This window comes from Tyto alba, unplaced genomic scaffold, assembly GCF_018691265.1.
Source record: "Tyto alba isolate M040663 unplaced genomic scaffold, T.alba_DEE_v4.0 Super-Scaffold_28, whole genome shotgun sequence".
NCBI lineage: Eukaryota > Metazoa > Chordata > Aves > Strigiformes > Tytonidae > Tyto > Tyto alba.
In genome coordinates, this window is record NW_024881302.1 from 15,114,117 (window position 1) to 15,139,316 (window position 25,200).

A 25,200-nucleotide genomic window follows, 5' to 3' on the forward strand; every position below is an offset into this window, starting at 1 on the left:
GGAAAAGCTAATTATCAGTATTTCTTAATTTTATTTCTCAATTACTTTCTTAGAGGCACTTCCAATAGCATACAGTTCTCTTCATCCACCTTAAAAAAAAAAAAGTCAAATTCAACTAAAACAGCTGCAGAAAAAGTCCTTTTTGTGTTGTTCAGGGGAATCGAGCAACTGTGTTGTAACAGGAACCTAAGAAAGTTTGATTTGTTTATCCTAGCAAAACAACTGTGAACAGGAAAGAAAACAGTAGGAGGAAGAGACTGTTTAAGCTAAGGACAATCCTGACACATTAAAAATCAAGGAAAAACTAGTTATGAATAAATTTAGGCTGAAAATATTTTTTCAAGTTATTTTTTAAAAATATTTTGGTGTTGGGTAAGCGAGGGTCTAGAACAGCCTTCCAAATCCACAGTAACAGAAAAGGATGGCTTATAGAAGAAAACTCTATGATGCCAATAGTACTGGTAGTCTGAACTCAGCAACTTACAGGAGGACCCTTCCTGTCCTTTGCAAGCAGTATAAACGTCCAAGAATAATGTAAATATCAAATATCTAAAAAGCATTTATATTTACTACATTGCAGATGGTAATATAAACATAAACTTTGAAAATAAACTGTAGTTACCTGTTTCAGTGAAAGGATGTTTTGCTTGCCTCACTACAACAACATGCTTCTAAATGTATAGCCGTATGGCACTCCAAATCCAAGCTCTGACTTTCTGGTTGGGCTCTTTGATGATGTCTCATGTGTGCACCAGCTACCTAAGTTCGCACAAACCTCTGTGAATCAAAACCACAGAAGTACAACACAGCTTTACTTGCATCTCTGCCCCATGCCAAATTCTGAACTTATGCCAATGAAACTACATCAGCTTCACCAGTTCATACCAACATAATTGTTCTCCCTCCCAGCCACACAAAAAAGGAAATTTGTCTTAAGTTTTACAGTTCACCATTAGATAACATTAATGGTCATTCCTGTTCTGCAAAAATATATTGAATACATGAAATTTGACCATGAAGAGGGATGAGGACTCAAATAATGAGCCAGAAGAGTATCAAATACGCTAACAATTCTGTTTCACTTTAACAGGACCTCTAGAACGATGAAGGTTAAGCATGGGCCTAGCTGGTTTTGCTAGGACAAAGCCAGAATGGTCAGTAGCATGCACATCAATCACCCGTCTGAAGCCACTGATGGTGACAGTACTTATTTCCTGCCTACTCCAGGATTCTTACTCCCTGCAAAAAATCAAGTATGTGTGTGGGTAGAAAAGGGGAGATCATCTGTTTTAAACAACTATACAGCTTTTGCTTCCATTACATTCTAGAAAATTATAATGCTGCTAGAAAAAAAATGACATGCTAAGCCATTTTCAGTATGTTAATGGAGGGCATGTTTCTTTCAACTATCTGCTTCTAAAACCTGGGGGGTTTTTCATTAAAAATTTTCAAGGATTTTCTGAACCTGAAAACTTATTTTAAAAATGGAAGATGGGTGAAAAGAACAAGAAAATAGATGAACACTAGCTTTATATATAAAATATGTGTACGCAAATAAAATAGACAATCTTGTTTGTTTCATTTCTGCAGGATTTTGCTAAAAGGTAGGCATTATTTATGAAAGACTGGTTTTGAAGGTGAACAGCATAGGTTAAGCAAGCTAAGGTAGAAGCAGAAGGTCACAAAACACATAACTATTTCAGGCCCAGCGGTCTAATGTCATAATCTTATATTTTAGCAGAGATCTGAACCTACTGACATGAGTGCTCTAATAGTGATTTCACTGTGGACTTGCTAAAAAGTCATTTCAAATGGGAAGGAAATGGAGAGCACTGTACAGTACAGATGCACACAGAAATAAAGCCAGATGTATGCCTGATAACTGGGCTACTCATTCAGGCAGAACAAGAACAACGAAAACGATGCAAGAAGGGCCAGAGTTTTGATACCACCTGCATATAATATTTAAATAGCACATTAGACAATGACCAAAATACTCCCAGCAAAAGCAGATGCCTAGTTTTGCTACAGTTCAAGGTAAAAAAAGAGACTTCATCAACTTCCCTGGAGCCACATTGCCTGGAACAGGCAGATCCCTGCAATGCAGTCATCAGCCAATCAATGTACTGTCTAATCAGACACCGACAGAAGTAATCTATTTAGACCATCTTTCTGTCAAATAATTAATTCTTCTTAATGCCTGTATCTAGTTCAAAATACCACAAACAATGGCTATTCCAAATGCTACACAACACCAATGAACTTCAAATAATTTCTACTTCCTTCCAACTCTGGTCTAACTTTCCCATCTCACAGATCATAAATAATCAAGGTACCACTTTGGAACCCTCTTCATAGCTTATGCTATGTCGTATTTGATTTCTTTAAGCTCTTCTTCAATCCTCCCATTTTCTGGACACCTTTCCTATTCTCCAAATGCTCTACATTTTCTCTAAGATTTCTCAGTGGTTTTCTGGTAAAGGAAAACCCAGAACTGAGAGGATAAAGTATTTTCCAAGTCTCCTGGTAGTTTCCATCACCTATAGCAACTTTAGATTATTGCCCCAAAAGCGTATACCCAGATCAGTACCATGTATGCTCTGAAAGAGAAACTGAGCTGCCACTGACTAGCATTGTCTCGGATAAGCAGACTCAGGCATTAAATGGAACACTGCTAGAGAGAAAAAGCTGCCCTGCATGTCTTCCCCCACCCTCACAACCACGACTGCTGCCACTTGTATAACTACTACACTTACCTTCTAAAGACTATTTCCACCTCTCTGCAAAAACCATTTGGGACCAAAGGCTCTTCAAGGGCACCAGAAGCACTATCCCGATTTGACCCCGTCCTCACCTGTGGACTCTATTCCACTCCTCCTAGCAAAGCTTGAAGTACATATAGGAGCTGTTCATGCCAAGTATCAATTCCCCAGCCAACTCCTATTATAATTAACAGCAGAACCAAAATACAACATGGATATTTTAGTGACTTTTAAAGTAGAAAATATCACGTATGCAAATCAAAGATATCTGCTGATCTCATCCTGATATGAGTATGGCAGATGCTGTCAGAGTTTGACGAGTTTATTAAGCATCTCAGGTTATACTAGTGTATAAGGCAAGGATACAGAAACTGTTTACATCTGGGAGAGCCCATCTTTCTCAAGTATGTGAAACACTTGTGGGACACGGCACACTTGCTACTAACACATTTTTCTTCCAAACTCACACTTTCTACCTGAAAGTTACATTACCTCAAAGGACCAAATTAAAAACTAGCTGCAGTTCAAGATGAACCTAGCTGATTCTTTCAATGAGAAACCAACAATGCTTCAGTTCCACTGAACTTCCACTTTCCAGCCTTTTTCTTTTAAATATACAATGGTGGCAAATTTAGAGATTTCAAAGGTAAATAAAGATAATTAATTATAGTCTTGCTGACTATGAAAGCTTCAGGCAAAATCACCTCACACAAAAACTTATGTAGTGTATTTGGGAAACAGTTTGTAGCCCTAGAAAAATCAAGGCTTTCACATTATAGGCCAATTGGTCTTACATTATTTTAAGTGCAATATCTCAAAAAATATTGGTCTCCAAATACATGGCAAACCCTTTTCCTTTGTTTTGACTAACTCCAAACTTTCTTTTTTGTGGTCATTACTGTGCACTGATTCACTTGCTGCTCTAGTTATCTCACTGGCTAAAGAATGTCATACTTTATGTTTCTTTTGGAACAGTCTCAGAAATATCACTTCTTTCCCTCCTTGAATTGCCCCACAACACGTCCTTTTACTACCTCAGCAACGATACTGTACTCATCATCACTTTCAGTGGCTTACTTCAGCATATTCCTACCCTAGCTACTACTGTGAACAACTGAAAGACATCATCTTCATATTGCCTTGAATATTATGCTCCTTCACCTCCTAACCACCCTTCAAGTGGCACTGATGTTTTCTCCTATACTTTCCTCATACCAGGTATGAACTTCCTATAAACACCTACGAATGTTCTCTTTCAGCCTCCTTTTGCTAGAAAGCAACACAAAAACATTGACCGAAGGATGAACTGATGGCCGAGTAGTATTATGACCAGTTTCTCTGTTCCTCTGCCAGTCAGCTGTACGTTCGCATCCATCTTAAACTGGAAATTCCTTTTGAAGAGAATTGTGTCTGGTACAAGGAGATCGTCACCTAAGGTAGTACTATGAAAGAACACACACTCAAAACACACATGTACTTAGCTTCACTTTTTCAGGAACGTGTGAAGGCAGAGATTTTTACATAAATGTCTTTTTTCTATGAGCTTAGAGACCTTCAGTTCCTGCTTAGACTAGACTGCTAGAGATACAGATTTGTCTCCTGAGAACAGATAGAGTGATTTACCCTTCAGTGAGTCACAGAACACATTCACTTATATAGGCAATAAATGTATGCTAGAGAGAGACAGCATGTTAAAAATGGAAGTAAGGGGTGCCTCTGTGGCTGGACTTCCCTTTGGCTACCACAGAAACATAAGGACCTGTCAACATTCATACACATCATGGCACAAAACCAGAAAACAATCTGTGAACTACTACTCCCTGGAAAAGCAAACCAACGAATAGCTATTGGTGCCTTCTGACTTATCTGTGTTTTCATATGAATTAGATTCTGAATCACAACCAGATTTGACTTTCTGTGCCAACATTCATGTCAAAATTAATGCAGGATGAATCTGAGAACTTTGGATAGTTAACGTGCAGGGCACTGAACCAGGAAGGATAACATCAGGCTATGCAAGAAGTCACCCAGAAAATCATCTTCCAAAGCTACAAAAAGTGGTGCAGCACACTTGGTGATGCAAGCCATTTGTAAGGCAGCTCCTTCATGGAACAGCTCTGTGGCGCTGTACAATTCTATTTGTGAATAGAGTTTCTCTGTCTCCTATTGTCCTGGATCACTCAGAAAAATTAGCTGCAGAACTGGAGGAAAATACTACTGCTTTAACTACCAAGAGTTGGTTTTGACATGTGTACATACTACTTATTCATGACACCGAAGATGGGTTGCAAAGGTCTTTACTATGTTTCTTAAGTCTTAATCAGCACTGCATTGCTTCCCTCTTCTTACAGAGTTCCATATTGGCTTTTACTATGTAATTTCAGTCAGCTGGATAGCATACCAAATCAGTTATTTTCACTGTTGGCTTCTTTGAAAGCAAACTATTTCCCATCTCTACGCTACTTCAGATATCTTTCACTACTCTGCTCTTGAATTTACCTGCCATATCTTAAAAAGCTGAGATAAGTCTCCAATCCATGTGAAGTTAAGGACTTTTGAGAATTTTGTATGAAATGTAGAACAGACACTTTCAAAATCTTGTGCTTGTTTGACATAGCCAAACTACTGAAAATGGCATACATCTTCCAGTGGCATAAATGATAAGCAGTATCACATATATCCTTATTTTTAAAAATGTCAGGCTATATAAATGTATTTCACAAAATATGTATTACTAGCTTACTTGCATATATCTTCCTTAATTTCATTCATTTATTCTCTTTTGTGTGCTGGATATAAAATGCCCAAGAATTACATGTTTTTGCGTGTATTTTGCCAACAGGTAGGAGTAGGCTGTAATCTTCCCCTTGAGGTACGTTCATTTGCAAATAGAGACCGGCAGCAACAAAATATATTTTTTCTTTCAAATCAGGAACAGACTGACTTCTAATCAATATCCATTCTTAATGAATCCTATTGATATACCCAAGCAATGCCATGATAGATCATAATCCATTCCGCACAGGATTTTTGCCAATATTTGAGTACACAACCAGTCTCACTCATCATCAGTTCATGGCCATCTTCTTGTTGACACCAACATACACAAAAGAGGATCTCAGGAATATAACAGTGTATTCCAGAACAGGCAAGCCACCTGCCTGTCACTGTCATCTATCAGGCCTTGGTTGTGCAGAGATGATAGATAGCAACGTATCTTTATTGCCAAATCTGGTCAAAACAACTTCTCTTTAGTAGCTACAGTCAGGCTACTCTGATTACTGTATTGCAGAAAGCTATGACTTCTTCTTGACCTCAATTAGCACATTCATTATTCATCAAAGTACAGTTTTCATTTGCTTCCCTTGGGAACAGCTGAGTACCACTGTGAGGATCTCTCAATACAACTTCACTCCCTTAATACACTCGGGATTTGCTGACAAGTAACAGCTACTTCATTCCCCTGAGTAAAGTTCATATTAATAGGACTGCATGGTGAATCATGAGATGGTATTAAATCATGCCTCCTGCCTGTATAAATACATCATTCAAGCACCCCACTATGCCAAGTGCAACTGTTTGATTGCAGAAACCAGCATAGGGTAGATATTCTAAGTGAGCAGGGTGCCTTGGAGAAATAACCTATTCAAACCCCAAAATAATAAAGACCTGTAGGGTCATTAAAGGGATCAGAGGGAATTTCTGTTCACAACTGACAAGTCTCATATTCTCAAGAGAAAAAATATCAACACTTGAAGGCATTAGATGTAATTCAAGCTGTAATTGAGCTCTATTCAAGACATCAGCAATAGTTTTTAAGTCCTGAAGTTTAGCCAAGAACTACTTGCTAGAAGCATGCAAGGCAGGCAGGATTTGGCTGAAAGCATTTCAAGGCACAGCTGATATGAAGTTTACCTCCAGATTGGAATACCACAAATCAAAGCTTTTCAACTTCATTGCTACTTCATGTCCAAACTCAGTTCAATCTCATCGGTATCTCCTAATGCAACTGTTTGGGAGACACACTTAATCCCACATTCAGCAACTCAGTCACCACTAAAACAGATAAACTAATCTCGGTCTAATGTCTTACAGGTAGCTCCTGTGCTTGGCCTATCCAGCCAAGAGATTACATCGCACAGGAGTACCTACCTCTTCGTGAGATGGGTCAGACCTCTTGTGCCCCTAGTCTGAGAGTCTGTGACTGAGGCCAGGTAAATGTGAGTGGAATTGCTCTGGTACTCCCTGCAGGCACCTTCATGTAAATAGATGGTACACTAGAAAACTACTTTGAAAGAATCAAGTTCCCCCCATCAAACTTCAAAAAAAAAAAAACCAAACCGTTCTGGTAATACAGTAAATAAATTTCACCCTAAAGAATCTCATCATGTGTTTTCTATCCTCACCTCCACCAAGACCTCTGGGACAATATTCTACTTATTCATTATAAACTCCAGTTCTAAATAACTATTCTACCAAACAGGTGATTTTCTTCAGCAACCACAGTAAATACTGAATTCATGTGAATATTTGATTTCTGATGTTCTCTCTCACAACAACTTCCTCAGAGCAATGTACACCTACAGGGATCATGGTACTGATCAGAGTAACAGAAGAGGACAGAATAAGCACAGGAGGACAGAAAACCGTAACACTGTTGCATCGATGCCAGATGGTAAGAGCCTATTCTGTCATCCACTTTTTTACTTTTGGTTAATTCCATTTTATATTAGAAGAGAATAAAGAAAGGATGGCCTTTTTAATCTCACCTTCATTTAGGTTTTAATCAACCTTTGTCAGTGTCCTTGGTGTGTACCATCAAAGGACTGGTGTAAATTTGTGCAGAGAAGGAGGAGAACAGAAGAGGATTATTTCTATTTTTACTGAAATCAGTCCTTTAGCTGACTTTAACTGATATTAAGGTTATTAGTTGGATATGAGTAAGATTTTACTGCTGCAAGTAAGTGAGACAAAAAGTAGTCTCCTCCTAAGACCTGAGATGCACCCAACTCTCCTGCAGTGCAACAAAGGAGGACCAGACACACACACAAAAAAAAAAAAAAAAAAAAATCTAAGTCAAACTCTTCAACTGAGAGCATCTTGCCTTTTCTCAAGATTTTTCAATAGTGATTTGTCCCTAACCAGAAGAAATGCTACTGTTTAGTAAAAAAGCAAAACGCCAAAACGCTCATTACTGAACACCAGGAACAAATGAAAATAAGAAAGGCAATATTCCCCTATAAGTTTTGACCTGTGTTGCTCAACAAACATGAATGGCACTGAAAGTTCATACCCTGCTGTTCCCACAAAAATAGTTTTTGCACATCTGAATAATAAATGCTATTATTGGAACATCTCTCTAGTATTGCAGTGACAGAAAAGTGCTACATAGTTGCTTCTACAGAACTGACAGATTTCAAGATAATTAATGAGTCAGCTGGGACTAGTGAATTCTTATAGAAATTCTTTTCAAAGTTTTTTATAATTCCCTCAAATTTTTTCTTAGTAATAGGTCTCCTCCATATCCTGCTTCTTAGATGATTGTGCAATCTAGTACTATTGCATAAACAATGGAAGTTAACAGATTTTGCTGTTGTCTACTGATCTATTTAGCCATTTTGTGGTACTAGTAAAAGAGCTATATTTCCTGAATTCTTATCCCCATTTGTTCAGCCCCAATTAGCTCTTTAAGAGCATACAAACAAAACACCGAACAGTTTTGTGCTCTGCAGCCCTAATTCCTCGTGTAGCTAAGCAAATAACCTGTGTTCACCATCACCAGTAAGACGCCGCCTGCTCTAACTCAGCTTCCTTCATAAATCTGGGAAAATAACTTTTCCTTAGGGTTTCCATAAAGCAGTTTCAAAGTTCATTTTCTGCCGTAAATGGGCACACACCACTTCTATTATTTTAGTGCAAATAAGCACTTAAAACTAATCTCAAGCAAAACATACAAGAACATGATTATGAGAGAAAATGCACATGAACTGTATAATGCATTAATTTTACAGCAAAGCCAAGGATAACATATTTAGTGGAAATCAACAATCTGTGTTTATCTACCCCAGCAGAAATTCTGATTCTGTTTTCTTTCTCCCATTAAAATCCATCTCTGCACTGCATACCAGAAAAAAGCCCGTCAACGCTCCATTCCCATGCATGCACTTGAAGACACCTGCATGGTTTGGTCAGTTGTATACAAACATACATGTTCATTTAGAACAAACAGTTCCTAAGAGACACACCGTAGCAAACCATTTAGCAATAAACATTATTAAAAAAAAAAAACAAACAAACAAACAAAAAAAAACAAACAAACAAACAAAACCACAGTTCCTCTTCCTGCACCAAGTTTCTGGAAACATCCTGAAAACAAAGTGCCCTACAAAAAGCATTACCCTGTCAATCCTTCATTTTCTACAAAACTCTCTTTAGAAGTTCCTGTTTGAGTTTGCCTTTGGCATATGTTTGTGGAGAGTCAAAACTTTAAGTGTAATCCTCCAAATCTACTGAGGAACATTTACTGACACTTGAAGGAACAGATTTTAAATCCCTGTTTTACATTCACATCTTTTGCTTCTGATGTACATGGCTGTATGAGAGGGAGATTACAAAGTATTTCCAACAAGCCCTTGCACAGAAAAGTGTGGAATTTTCATTTTAGGCTAAAAACTGAATGTCATTTTGAAAAATGACATTTAAACAAGCACCTAGAACATCAGTCATACATGACTGTTAATAATCCATACTTCTCTGAGTAACTATGGTTATTATACTTTTTTTTTTTTTTTACCTTAGAATTCAGTTTTTTACGCATATACAAGGCATAGTTTAGTTCATGTTAAAATTACATTGGACAACATTATTTCCGTGGAAAACCTGTGTACATAAAACCACCACATTACATTAACAGCATTTCAAAGGCCTCAAATGTACACGTGCAATGAACAGCTACAGATAGCTGTAGCTCTGTAACAAGTATACAGTGGCAACTCAATAGCCGTAGAAAGACTACAAACTCATGTTCCTCCTTTTTAATATAACATTTTAAATAGGTGACTTTCTGCAATTATAAAAGTTATGGAAGGCCTAATTTCAGAATCTGTCCATCACTGATGTCTGGAAAAACTGCTTCTACGTTTTACTTTTGAGGCAAAACCAGACACATGCTATGTAGTTGGAATTTTTCAGTGATTTGCCTTAATCCATCCAGAAAGAGTATAGTGGATATTAGTGTTGCATGAAGAAACTTAAAACAGTTGACAGGCACAATAAAGCACAACAAAAAAATTCAAAACAGATAATGAAACAAGCATCCTTCCAGCAGGAAATCTATCTGTAGAAAAGTCAAGTTCCACAGTGTTGTCTCCCTGCTCGTACAGTACAACTTCTCCTGGCAGGGCAGTACTGAGGTTAGTTCTGTCCTGAGTAACATCTGTGAGAATAAAAGCAGTTGGAGCACTGCTTTCCCCAACTGATGCTCTGGCAACAGTGTAAACTTCTACTCAAAAATAATTCAAGTTAATTAATACTTTTTATGTAATCAGCACGAGTTCATCAGTAGCTGTTTCAGTAATAAATGAGAGTTGATACACATTTCTAATTTTTGTATTAGCATTCACAACTCAAGAGCATTATTTCAATATAAAATGTATGCTGCAATCTATTTAGTAAGGGTGAAATCAGCTCACATATTGTAAACTAGGAATTCGCTATTAAATAAAACTGCCCAAAATCACCACATATTTTTTAAATGGAGTAGCATTTATTCAGCCAAAATAAAAGATTAGTGTGCAAGTACTAGACAACTAATTACATAACGTACCTTTACAAAATTACATAATATGGGTGCAGCTTGTTTCCCTGTTTTCTGTTTGAAAAATAGATTGTTTAATAACCCATCAAAGCTATCTGTAAACCAAGGAAACAATACAGCAGATGTTGACTGTTGTCTTGTGCCTCACAGACATAATTAAATACAATGAAACACTCACGCACTCAAATAATAGAGGACAAACAAATACAAAAATGGTACTTTAAAAACATAAAACTCATTTACTGGGCACCTGTCCTATATTAATCTGTGATATTTAAACCAGTGATGAAAATGGAGAAGGTATTTATCTGCCTTCAGACTACAGGACAAATGACAAACAAAAAATTCACCTCAGTATTAAGTAGCTTTAACTTCTGCAATACCCATTCCCATATTGTTGGCTTCCATAAAGCTAGGAGTGAACCCCATTTTCTATTGTAACAGAGCCAGGACAGGGCAGTCCCATTTTCTGTAAGCAAAAGCTACATGAATCAATGACTCCGAATGATCCAAATAGACTAAAAACACTGTGCCTGCTGTGTAATACAAAGTCTTAAGACTCCCCCTGGAAAGCCAGATTCCCTTTAACTGCAAAACACGTTCCTGCAATTATTTTCTACCCCCTGCCCTTTTGTAAAACAGTAATGGAATGTATAGATTAGATACCGTAAGTATCAAACCAAGCGTTTATTTTCTAAAAGAGTGTCCCATAACATTGTTTAATACTCTATTTCACATCAGAATTTGGGAGCGTTTTTAAAACCATCCTTCTTTATCTTCATTTCTATAATCAAATGTGGATACGTATTTTCTTTACTAATATCAATATTAATCCACTATTTGTAAAGACTCATTATGTAAATGAATACAAAATTAAGTACCCAATCCTGCAGTTTCTATGAGGAAACAAAGTTTCCTGATGAAAAAACAACTTAGAAAATTAACATTCACATTTATTGCAAAACAACACAGAAGCATTTTTTGCTAATAAAAAATTATCTTGATTTTAAAGTGATAAATGCTTTGATAGGTGTTATTAGTTTTTTTTTTTATTATTTTATATAAAGATTACAAAAATGCTTCATTTACTGCAAACCTATTTTTCCATTTTATTTTCCTATTTATAAGAAACAAGACAGAATATAATGTGATCTGCATCTCTTTATGTTAATAAACCCACGCTAGCCTCTTTCCATAGACAACACCACAAAGCATAAATACCAAATGGAAAACAAATGGAAGTATAATGCCACTGTGAAGCAAACCAATCAACCCTATAACAGCTGAGATAGATCTCATCCAGTAGTTCATTCATTCTCTATAGAAAAGAAATGAAAATATTCCTAGGTGAATCAGATTAAAAAAAAAAAAAAAAAAGAAAAAGAAAACAACCACCCTCAGCAGCTATGAAAGGTTGTAAAGCACTAAATTCCTTTGATTTATGAAGGCAGCAACCACCGCATTGAGCAAAACAACTCAGCATGCCGGGACCCTTTTCCCTGAAATTCCTTTATTAACACAACCTGGCTCTGCTAGTGAACAAAAGCAGTGGTGCGGTGTGTATAAATCATTAATACTATGCTGTGCAATGGCTGAATTTCCTGTGCAAGCTGGAAAGCCTTCCTGCACAACAGGGATTTTGGGGTTGGAATTGGCTGCTATGAAATGTACTTCATCATTCTCAGTGTTTGACGCTTCCCAATAGCTTTGTACTTTTCCTCTCTTTTTTCTCCCACAAGCCCAGCAACTGCAACAGAAATTTATTGGATTTTATGTCTGCAAATAAAGGAAGAGAAAAGAAGGAAAGAAGCAAGCAAGCCCATTTATAAGCATAATCCTTCTCCCCTCATTTAAAGACAGGTTGCATTCAAATAAAATTTACTACAAATGAATAAATTTTGAAATTTCTAAATGTTTAGTTTGCCAATTTAAACTGAAAAAAAACCTACTGAGAGTGGGGTTAGTCTTAACAAAACAAAAAACCTCAACTACCACTGAGAAGATGACTCCTCTCCAAATGAAGTAATTTTCCATTGGAGCATTTAAAAATAAAATAAAATGAAATAATTAAGAGCAGGCAGAAAGAAGGGCAATATCTGGGCACAAGGAACTCCTGAAGTTAGCTGTATTAATATTTTTACTTTAGGTGCACCAACAATCTTTCCACAGACCAACAGTTAGTTTCATGTGCATGTGTTTAGCATGGTATTTTAAGTGGAGCTGGAAAAGATGGTACCAATGGGAAAGAGAAATTAACCAAAACTCTTGGTATTACAATTCCTGAACACCCCTGTATTTCTGCAGCAACACCCACTGAACTCGGACGGGGAACATCAAAAGTACTTATCTTGCCTCTGAAGTACATGCAGTAAAACAACAAAAAGGTTGAATGTTTTGTCAAACTTGGAAATGAAATAGCAAGTAGGCTTTATAAAACATTCTGCACTAAAATATTCCTTCTGGGGTTAGACTTAGAGAAACTAAAGACTATGACAGAGAGAGAGAGAGCACGCAATACTGAAAAAGCAGTCTCGAACCATATGCTACCCATCAGGAAAAATGACACACATTCTAAAGGTAACTAAGGCTACAGTCTTTGAGCTAGGCCAGAGCATGATTCCAAATGTTATCAAGCATCAGAACCACCGACAAATGAATTTATCGCCATGTAAGCAGTAAATATTTAAGACACTTCGAATGCAGTTTTGCAAAGTGAACGAACTACAGTCAGAATAGGGAAGCATTCCAGTGTGCCATTTTACACTTATGCAGCCATCCGGCAGAGAGTAAAGATTACAAGAATAAGCCTGCAATGCATGCAGAAGTCCCTCTGCATTACACAATAATGACATTCTGAACGGAAATAAATGAAGCCCCTGCAGTGCTATTCTGTCAGCTTTTGAAAGTAAATAACTTCGCTTCTGACAAGAGAGACACATTTTTTTCCTCCTCCTGCCATAGAGCATTAATTGAGCTATGCAGCCATGTAACATCCCAGAGATGGAACTAATACATGACAAGGAAAAAAAGCTTAAGAAAGGGGGGGTCACTCATTGAATATATGGGCTGCTTGACTTTTCTCCCCCAAAAATCTCACACTAGGTCTGTTTTGACAAGATCTTATTGCCTGGCAGAACTTTTAACAAGTTTTTCGTCTCCCTCTGTAACGTTTACTGAAACGTATTTCGAGCAAAGATCTTATGAAAGATGGTGCCTTTATGAAAACATAAGCTTGTATTTTAAAACTTCTTACCACTCCTTGTTTGTGAAGAAAGTTTCAGATCCATAATCAATACCTGTAATTAACTATTTAATTTATAGAATGGTTACTAGCCACAGTACGGATAATTAAGATAGCTACAAAAGAAGAGGCTATGAGAAACAAAACCGAAGTAGCAGTCTTGAAAACTACATAGTAATAATAAACGTTAGTGAAAGTCTGTAAGGAATTGAGGCAAGGCATATCATAACTGTAAGTACATACACACCTCACAAACATATATGAGATGACACTATTAAATTTACGCAGTTACAAAAAAGGCATATTCAGGATGTTACAGATAAGAACACCAACAATTTTTGGTGAGCTTTGATATAAAGAGTCAAAAGATAAATTTTAAAAAATGGTCTAAGATGAAAGCACTTGCATTCCTATTCATGAGCATCTGAACATCTTAAGTATTTCAATTCTAAAGTACCACACACTTCCTTTCCATATCTGGGGGAAAAAATAAAAATCAGTGATTCACTGTGAACAAAAAATAATTCACTGAATGCTTCAGTTCTTACTACAGTATCTAATTTTGATTCTGCATGTGTTCAACACAACGAGAAAGAGCAGGATCAAAACACAGTGAGATCTCTCCACAGCTGGAGCCTGCTATAGTGCAAAAGACCAAAGGCCCAACTACAACTACTCAGGATACTATAGACATTAGATATGCTATTTTCTCTAATTAAATTCACTGGGCTGCTGCACTGACAGAGTAGGAGGGGAAGCAAAATGTAAAAGAAGTCAATGGCGCTGCACTAGGCAACTCAGAGGTAAATGAGCAATGCTAGCAAAGAAATGACAGGAGTTCCTCAGGAGAGCTCTTGTACTACACATCACGCTTTAAAACTGATAAATCAATCATACATACACCTTTAAAAGGCAGGAAAGCTTGAAGGATTCTTAGAGGGTGTTGACTTCTCCTTTCCACTAACATTATTCTAACTCCATAAAGCAAGGTGATAAATTCCCGTGTCGTTGTTTTCACTTTCATTTATATCACCTATTAAATAATTCAAAAATATTTTAAATAGAATATTAACCTGCTGATAGTACTTATTTACCAGTTCAGAAATACACACACTGAAAACCAAAAAACCTTCATATTCTAGTATTGCACATCTACTCGTCAAAAACATCTAAACAAACTTAATGAAGTATCTACTAGTTGGCCTGAGAAAAAGCCCTGGCTACATAACTACCACACACCTTCCTTGACATAAAATACCACAACACATATTTTTTTCCAGAAAATAACCATGCATATACATATGTAGCAAATATCAATGAATAGTGACAACTTACGAATAACTCTCAACAGAAAATCCAGCCATCACTTATCTGCTGAAGTGTTTTAAAATGTTCAGAGAGCCCAGTTATAAAAACTAAGCCAACAATATTCACCTGCTTCTGCCCCATGGAAGCTCCTTTGCAACTGCTCTTGCTCTTATATTCCAAAGCAGCAATGCTGGTTAGTGGCGGGGGTGTGTGTGTGTGTGTGTGTGTGTTTTTGGGGTTGTTTTTTTTTTATTTTATTTTATTTTTATTTTTTTTATTTATTCTAGTATTTAAAGAGGGGAGTGTTTAACTAAAGCACCTCCTCTCCTTATGTTGAGAAGAGACTGACCTTGTTTGACAAAGCTGTAGTTAAATGCCCCAAACTAGCTCCTATTCAGAATGAGTACTGCTATAGTACTTGATCTCTTAGCCACTTCTCATTAGTCTCTGGAAAACAGCAAAGCAGCTCTTAAGAGACAAAAGATATGTAAACATGTAAATATATCTTGAATCAGAGGTGGAGTCTCAAGTACCAGCTTTGAAGTTCATTGGTGAACACCAAACAACCTTATTTACCCTAATTAAGATAAAGAGCGTATCAAGACATCACTCCTTACTTCTGCATTATCAGTACCTCCGGATACAACAGTTACACTCCCACCTTTTGAGGTCTCTCTCACTCACACACCAGAATTCCTGAAGAATGCCGCACTGCCCCCTTAGGTGCCAATGCATCCACATGATGCTGTTTGTGGCATGGCAATTCCTTCTTCTGCTTTAACAGAGGACTATAATTTCTCTGACAAAGTATGCATTTTTCACCCTACACATATGAATAAAGAAGCACTATGTTTCTCTTGGGGCAGTGAAGCTGGTTAAATGAATCAGAAAACCCTGAAAAGATTTCCTACCCTCAGTCCATCAGCTACTGGACAATTTTTCAAGGCCCAGCTGTAAGAAAAACAGATGGTGAGTGAGCATTAGTAACATGGACTTATTTTCACTCATGCAGTCATAAGCAGAAGTTGCACGTTCTCACGTGAAAATTGCCATGAAATAGCAGAATGAGGAACAAAATTGTGCAAAGACTCCAATTTGTCAGCTAACAGACGCTTAAAATTTTCATGAGCTAAAGCCAGATTAACTGATTTTACAGGAGAGCCAGAGTGAGTACTATCAACGGACTAGGTAAAGAAAAGCAGTGTTCTCACTGTAGGTTTAAACAGTGTCATCATAAAAATCAGTTATTGAATTCAACTAATAAACCTGATCCTTTGAAGGCTCACTAAAATATAAAACGCAAAAGACACGCTTAGATCTGTAACTGCAATGGTGGCGTTCAGCAATTTATGTGCTTGTGCTCTATAAAAAAGGTAAACTGTATCCAGGAATTGTTCATCCATTTTAATTCTTTACACTATTTTCGCACGAAGATAATCTGTTCTAATCCTTATTCCATTATTGACAGTATTGACTACATCAATTGAAAATGCTACCAAATAAATCAACATTGAATTAAGCCATGAAGAAAGAATGTGATAAGAAGTCTTTCAGACTCCTATAAATCATCAGATCCAGAAGCATGACATAAGTAACTGAGTGGGGAATTCAGCTTTTCTCCATAGCCATAATGCTTAAGGCCCAAATAAAATTACCCTGATTTACCATGTAAGCACTAATGGAATAGCTGGGGTAGAGGTGGAGGGTTCCTTTGGTTTTGTTTTGTTTCCATGGTGGATTCTTTTCATCATTGATATGAGAGCTATACTGCGAACTACTTTCTTGTTAAAGACAGAAAAGGTTGATATTGAAGTTTTAGTTCAATTGTTTTCGATCTGTGAATGTCCACTATGAGCAATTGCTCCATTTAAGAAGAATTACCCTTTGTACAAACCACTTCACTATTTAAAACAAAGCACATCTATCATCATTAAACAGAAAAAAATTTTACCAATTTAAAAAAAATGACAGCAGCACTGTACACTATGACATGGAATATTATGTGCTGTTTCAAAACAACGCTTGACTTTGTTACTTTACTTATAAAATACTAACTAAATAACCCTATGTCCAGGAAAACACATATCATAGGGAAGTACCAGTTAACAGACCTAAGCCTCCATTAATATATGCTAAATCCCATTTTATAGGTGGTCAAAATTTTGCTGCAAAAATTAGTTCATGCTAGCATTTGATGTAAGCTTGGGATCAGAAATTATTTCTTGTATTGATGTATCTTACTAAGGAGAAGAAGAGAAAATAGGTGTATTTAGCTGTTTCTAACACTATAAAACACTACCAAATGATAGGATGCACTACAGATCCAAGTTCCTTTTTCCTGCATCTTTAAATATTGACACTAGGTAAAATTCTAACCCAAATGCATCTACACTTTTCCCAATTACCCCATCTTTATAACGATGCAGTAAAAACTTTGAAATAAAACCATGTATCTTGCTTCTGTTCATTGCTGCCAGTGATACAGTCATTTTGGATTTAATCTTGTTTGAAAACTCTTTCTAGATTTCTGAAGTTAGAAGCATTTTAGTAAGAGAGTATCCAATTAATTTCAGATCATTTCAAACAGCTTAACTAACTCAGAAACACCCTTCAGTTTTTGTTGGCTTTTTCAAGTGAGTATCTTATTGACAGGTAATCTATAATGTGAACTAGGCCTCTGTACTTTATTTTCAACTTTATTTTCAACAGTTAAGCTTTAAATGCTTTTAAGTAAAGCACCCCGTATACACAAACTGTTCTAAAAATTCAGTTTCTCACTGCGCTCTTAAAGCATTATGTATGTGCATAATCTGGAAGACATCAGAGCAAATACTTAAGTTTCTAATGCTGGACAAAGTAGTAGAGCACTTCTGTGGAAAAAAATTTATCCATTTATACTAAACAAACTAACCAAGCATTGTTAGTTCAGCAAATAAATAATGGCCAATTTTAAATGACTACCAAAACACATTTTCCCAAATGATTAATATAGCTCCACAGCAAACCAACATCCTCATGGCTACATAAAATTTATTGACAGGAAGACTGGTTTGCCCATCCTGAGAAGAACATAATGCCTTTTATAGTCTTTCAGTGAAGGCACATATCCAATTATAAAACTTACATGTGACATAATACTAGCATGTTTAGCAGATACACACAGAATAATTTTGTTCATAAATACATAGTAATGTTTAACAACTGAGAGAAGACATCTGTATTACAACTGAGTTTTAATTCCTTTTAACTGAGGTGCGAGTGAGCAGATGTATCTGAAGTGCAATTTTTAGAGGAAAAAAAAAAAACCTCTATAGGCTCATATAATATACTACTGGTCACAGGGTCCACAGGCAGGGGGGAATCACTAATTATTAAGTTGCCAGATAAAGCTTTTTGGTTATCAGTATTTAAGACCGACAGACAACTTGATAGAGTGAGAAAAACATTTACAGTTTCACTGAAATAGTGATATTTGCACTAAACATCCAAAACGTATATATTTTTGTAGGTTTGCAAGAATTTATCAGATGTTGCAAAACAGGAAAAAAACCCCAAACAAGCAGACTGTCATGGTGAAAGTTTATTAATGTTTTTCAGAAATATAAAACACTTCCTACCCTTTTCCTATTTAAAACCAGAACCATGCTACCTTAAGTTATGTCACCACAGTACTATCTTTCTGCCTGAATAATTCGAGATAAAGTAACATTGTTTCTAAAGAAATACTTAACCAAATACAAAAAATAATAAATCATATCTGAATTAGGATTATAATTATCTGACTCTCTAGGAATCTAGAATAACTAAAAGGCCAACCAGCAATCAAAAGAAGCAACAAGCAGAGAATTTTTAACCTGCCACAATTATCATCAGGAATTCAGATGACTTTTTAACTTCTATGTAATTGTAATTAATAGAAGCAGAATGATTCTAAACTGACAATAGGATTAACCAGATGACAAGGCAACACTTAAAAAAAAAAAGATACTTTCAGTGTGACAGTTAATCCACTTAAAGAGTTAAAATTATCCGCTAGATATAGTACTTTATAAAGTGCATTAGCAATCACTTCTCTTCTTTCTCTCAAATGGAATAGATAGAATTGAATTCACTATTTTAAAGTAATCGTTATGGTTACACAGTTTCTTAAACCTTAAAGCAGTGCCATACTATAGATGTGTTTGCATAATGATACTGCAATAGCTCACACAGGAAGGTTATTATAGCACCTAACCTCATCTTTATGTTATCCTTTATCAGCTCCTTGTGTGGCCATGTTGACCTCTCACCTTAATTCACATTTTTCCCTTCAAAAGCTAGATCCTTAACATAGAAATTGTTGTTTGGCAAACTCAAAATGAGAAATCCAACAAAACATAGGAGTAAATTTTGTATACAACCAGTAAGTGCACAAGTCACACTGGATCATTAAAGCTGATCTATAAATGTTATTTCCAAAACATATCCAGAATACAGAACTACTAAGAACATACATTTTAGTTATGATATGCAATTTAAATATTAAATACATCATATTTATCTGATGCAAATTTTAATTGCAGACACACAAATCCCTCCCACATACATGTATAATCTAGGGCGTATACAAGAATCTTTTATTATGCAGTCCCATGCTGTAAATCAGAAATGGTTTATACTACACTATTGAAGGAAAAAAATAAAAGCCACAGAAGGGTTTATATCCTGCAAATATTTAACTTCTGTTCTTTCAGCAGTAATAGAAAACAAATATTCAGAAATGAAAATAACCTTTGAATCTCTTTTATTTAATCTTAGAAACAAAAAGAAATACTGTAAAACATCTTTCAGGCATTTGTAAACACAGAAATAAAGTTAGAGACTGTTTCATGGAAGTCAATATGCATATAAACTATTGTAGTGGAAGTTGCAAGAAATGTCACTATTTGTTACAGCAGGTACAAGAATTTTTTTCCCCTGAAGTTTCAGCAGAAAGTAACAGCATAAACAGGATTAATCATTTTTGCATGATAACATATTTCTGTCTTGGCTCTACATACTTACTAGATGACTCTATAATGGTAGACTCAGTTATAAAATAGAGAAGTAGAATACAGTGATGATTCCAAAATACTAGTTTAAAAAAAATGATGTGTTATTATCCAGTTATTTATTTTATGTTATAACAGAGAGAATGTACCAAGTAGTAAATAATTTGGGGAGGGAGAGGGTTGGAAGTACTTAAAAAAAAAAATAGAAGCAAAAATTGTATTAAATTAAATAATAATAATTAAAAAAATCTTAAAAATGTACTAGGAATTGGTATCATTTTGCTGATATCAGAATATTTTTTTTAAACCCATTTCAATGTACTTCAGTGATAGGAGTATTAATTTTGCACAGATATAGCTTTATAAACCTTTTTATTTTCTTTTTTCTGTGTTTTTTTTTTTTTTTTTTTTTTGTGTGTGTTAACTAAAAATCAGCCTGATTTTAATCAAAAGCATGTTTCAACACAGACTTAAAATTCCTGGCTTCAAAGAAGGCTTAAACAAAATTGCCATTGGACACATTTACATTAGAAGTATAATTTATGCCTGCAAGTGAATAAAGAACAATCCTTTATGGCTGAAACTCTGCTACAGTATCTACGAGAAATCCAGTCAAAGTACTGTGTTAAATATCTATAAACAGCATCAATAAAGACATGGCAAAAAAAAATTTATATGGATATATATATATATGCAAAGACTTGGTGCTCTGTTAAAACCTATTTTCTACTCACTCTCATCATTCTTAAGTGCAGGCACAACATTCACTCCACACAGTGGGAGACATTTATACAGTCTATTCACACAAAAAATATCTCCAAGATTACAAATCCCCCAAACGATGCTGACAAAGCAGGCACTATAGGAAAAGAAAAAGTTAAGCAAACTTACCTGCTGTAAGTACATAAAAGTCAAGGCACAGGAGAGCTGGGGACACATGCCCACGTTCGGCAGTGCCACGCAGGTTGCACCCGTAAGGGGATGCTGCATGGTGTTGCTCTGAAGTCTACGTAGAACAAGTGAGGGGGCTTGCATGCAAGCACGTTTGCCCTATCTTGTCACTACGTTTTTTTTTCCTTTTGATTATTTAAGTAAGAAACAGTATTTCTTGAATGCCTTTTCCTCCCCCCAGCGCTAGATCCCTACATTCATTTGTCAGCTAAGGCAACTTGGTAGATTTAAACTACGAATTTTTAACAGAGAGGAAAAAAAGAAGACACAGCCTGCAGCCTATTGATGAGCAAATGGAACTTCCTCAATGACAGAGAGAGCTGGAGCTTGTCTCACAACAGTAGCTGCTGACTAGTAGAGAGAGAGATTGACTCAGTGAGGCTCAGTCGGCTGGTGCTGATGCTGCACAGCTTCTCATTTGTCAAATGGGTCCTAGGGCAGGGTCTTTACCACTCACCAAAATTCAAATACTGCATTTTAAAAATCCCTGGAGAGGATAGGGAAGGAGAGAAACTGAGCGCGCTGCATCACAGGCATCCATGAGATCTGGGCAATTAATGTCATTGCCCAGCTGGGACTGAATGCCTGTTATGATTCTGCACGCACACATACACACTCACACACACACATTTTTTTTTTTTTCTCCCAGGACTCACACCTGACATAAAAAGGGCTTTCCCCTTCTAAGAACAAAATTATGAAGCACGGAGTGGGGAAGGGAAAGGATCTTGGCTAGTTGAAAGGATTCCAGCGAATATACAGCACTATCAGGAAATGAGCTTTTTTTAAATACAAATTCATTTTATCTCTACATTTCATTCACCATCTAGTTTCCCAGAGAAGCCTATAAAAGCATTACAGCAAAACTGTGAACTATCTGTGTAACCACTGCAGCAGAAACACTAGGAATGAAATAAAATTCTATGGCACACTGTCTACTTTACTGGGGGGAGGGGAGCAGGCTTGGATAAAGACTGTATCTTAAAATTGGTCTAAACCCCATTTCATCTAAAATTACAAATTTGTTTGACAGCTAGTCAATCTATTATACAGAACTGCCCTATCAGGTTACATGGAAAAATTACATTTGCAATTTTCAGAATTTAATGTTTACTTTTTACTTTGAGAGTTATTCCTTGAATTAGTATTCTACTCTTGCAGGCTTTTTCTTTTTCCCCCTTTATTTTATGGAGTAATAATTATTCATTAGCAGATCTAGTTAGTCTTTATGTAATAAAGTAGGATGTGACCTGCAAATCAAATAATTTATATTACAGCATGTCCTTGAGGTCCTATATTACAGGTCTCTCTTTTTTTCTTAGATACAACTCAAGTATAACAGAACATACTACTATTTTTAATTAGAATTTAACAAATGAATTAAATATTAATTCTTCAGGAAAGAAGGTCAAACCTCAAAGCAGCACCTGAGGTTTTTGGAGGGGGTTCCTTTTAAAAAGACTCTGCAGAAGATTTTAAAATAACCTGTTTTATAGGATATCTAACTCCCACAAAACCACATCTCAGATCAAGAGTTTAGCGTTAACAACAATAAGTAAATAACCAACATACAGGAAAAGTCTATTTGATCAACAGCATAACTGGCTTGATATTAACATCTACCCTTAAAAACAAATAATAGTTCCCGCTTAACTGGAAACAGATACAAAACATGTCACAGCACCTCAGGCGCTGGACAGAAAAACATCCTTTTTCATTCTACATGTGCACACACATACCTGCACCCACACAAGCTTCAGAGACTGATTTAGATCCACTAAGTCTTCTTCATGCAAAACCGAAAATTTTCCAGCAGAATCAGTTATTACATAATTCTCTCTCTCAAAAGCAGTCAATGCAACAAAACTAATGTATTTAGAACTCAGTAATCAACACCAAAACAGTAACGGTCACACTTACAATACAGGGACTGGTTTTGGCTTAGGAAGCATCCATGCCTTTCCACTTTATCAATGGACTGATCTACAGGAACAGCCCAGATACAGAATAGCACAGATTATCACAGAAAACCACACCTAAATCCCCCCAAAAACAAACCACCAACAAAAAAACCTCGCATGCCACAGAGCAAGAGAGAGAGAGGAGGAGAAATGAAGCCTCTCTATGTTCTTTCTCCTTTTTTCATTCTTTCTCTCTGCCTTAAGCAGTCTCCTGTTCTGACAGGAGTATGTCATGCTTTCCTTCATTCTTTTTTTTTCTAGCACAGGAAGGCTGTTATTCTGCAAATGCCCTAAGCTGATAGAATTTTCCTTCAGCTCATTTTCATATGAAATACCATAAATAATACATGGTACTTTAATAAGACCTTATCAGAATGTTTAATGAAAAACAAATACGTTATGTAAGGAGGCAAATAACCAACTTGTTCCACATTATGTCAGAATCAAAGGCAGCATGCTTCCTAGCCAAACAGTTTGGAACTATATTAAGTCTATCCAATTTCCCAAAGTGAAGTTCTGGAACATGGTGATGGTCAAGCAAAGTTTCTTCTGTCTACTGCACTATTTTACAGCTAAAAGGACATCCATAAAACAGATTAAACTCTTAAAAGCAGTGTGTTGAACAATTACTTCAAGAAAATTCAGTAAACACAGCTACTTGTAAATTTCTCACCGGCATTTTATCCTTAATTTTCACAAATTTCAAAGAAAGAAAAATATGACCCACAAATACTGTGAATTACTTACATTTGTGTATTCATACTATTAAGACACGAACATCAATGTTTTAACTATCCAAATTATCTATACATAGAGAAACAATAGATAAACATACATAATACAGTAGTGTAAGAGACCTAAAAAAGAAACAGATTTCTTTAGCCTGATATGCACTACTTCAATAGATGCAGGGGGAAAGTCATTACCAGTTTTCATCCCTCCCAAGGATAACTCGTCACTACCTTTAAAAGAAAAAAGGCATCAAAATGTGTTTTATTTTTATAAAAATAAAATCAATGTCTCTTCTTTAAAGCCATTTCCTTGTTTATACACACTCTTCCACCAAACCCAACCCATTAATCGTAACCACATTCCAAGTTATGGCTATATATACAATAAGTACCACCACAAATTTGCCAAAGGTACATGAATGACCGTACACAATCTGACCTTCTCTCCTTGTGCACAGTGACAGCATCGCTGGAACTACTACACAATTTCACAGAACAGCATATGCCCCATCAACATCTTGTCTGCAAATTATTAACTTGATTTTTCCCTATTCTACAAAAAAACCCCAAAAGGTGCAACTGCGAAGCCCACTTCACCTATAGCATATCACATCTTCCAGTTGGCTCAGTGCTGCTGTGTTGGGTCAGGTCAGTATCCTAACTCTGTTATCCCACACTCAGTTGCTGGTATTACCAATTAGATATGAGTTAACAACAACTACAAACCTTTTGCAAAACAGAAAGGATGCTACCAATCTCCACAACCCAAATCAGCCCCTGTGGGAGTTCAATTAGTGACGTAGAAATAAAAAGTTCTTCCTCAGTGATAACAGATCCATCTGAGCTGCAATGCCATCGACACCACCACGAGAGACAACGCTCCCTTTTCCAACCTGCTCAGATTGTCCGTGTCATGGTATAGAGCACGGGCAGAGGGCCTGCAGTATGTACCCTCTCCCCACACACAATGAGACTGCCATTTAAAAAAAATCCCAACACCACAGTGCTGATCAATTTTGAATATGCAAAGAAAAATATGAAATCAAAGAGCCCCTGAAACAAATCAGAACGAAGCAACAGCATTTCTCACACAGCTGATGTATAAATGCAAAAAAAAAAAAGTCTTTAATTTACAATGTATGTTTATTTAGTTTGCCATGTTCCATTTAGAATCACTGACTCAATTTGGTGGGATCTGATAGCCAACTTCTCAAAACTTAAGTTCAAATTTCACATTTACAAACTTTCAATCTAAAAGTTGACCTTTAGAATTATCACAGCAGACTGCCTAAGCAGTCAAACCTTTTCCATCAAGTAAAAAAAGATCTGAAAGAGATCACCTGCAAGACCACACACCATTTTATACTTCTAACTTGTCTCAGTAGTACCTTCTGCTAAGT

The 25,200-nt window shown here is 36.2% G+C and overlaps 1 protein-coding gene across 26 annotated transcripts in view; it reads right to left on the minus strand.

Moving 5' to 3' along the window:
• The window catches only part of RBFOX1 (RNA binding fox-1 homolog 1), a 1,320,820-nt gene that overhangs the window by 266,935 nt on the left and 1,028,685 nt on the right, over nt 1-25,200 (minus strand). For 2 of the 26 annotated variants that reach the window (XM_032983546.1, XM_032983549.2), the window contains exon 2: nt 623-777. The exons of 19 other annotated variants lie outside the window; for them this stretch is intronic. Coding sequence is in view for 1 of the 7 variants with exons in the window: in XM_032983545.2 (XP_032839436.1) it covers nt 21,049-21,192 (144 nt within the window). In the remaining 6 variants the exon portion in view is untranslated. Of the gene's footprint in view, nt 1-622; nt 778-21,048; nt 21,563-25,200 lie in introns of those variants that run through there. 5 more of the 26 variants (XM_032983553.2, XM_032983554.2, XM_032983555.2 and 2 more) reach the window with 3 other exon arrangements.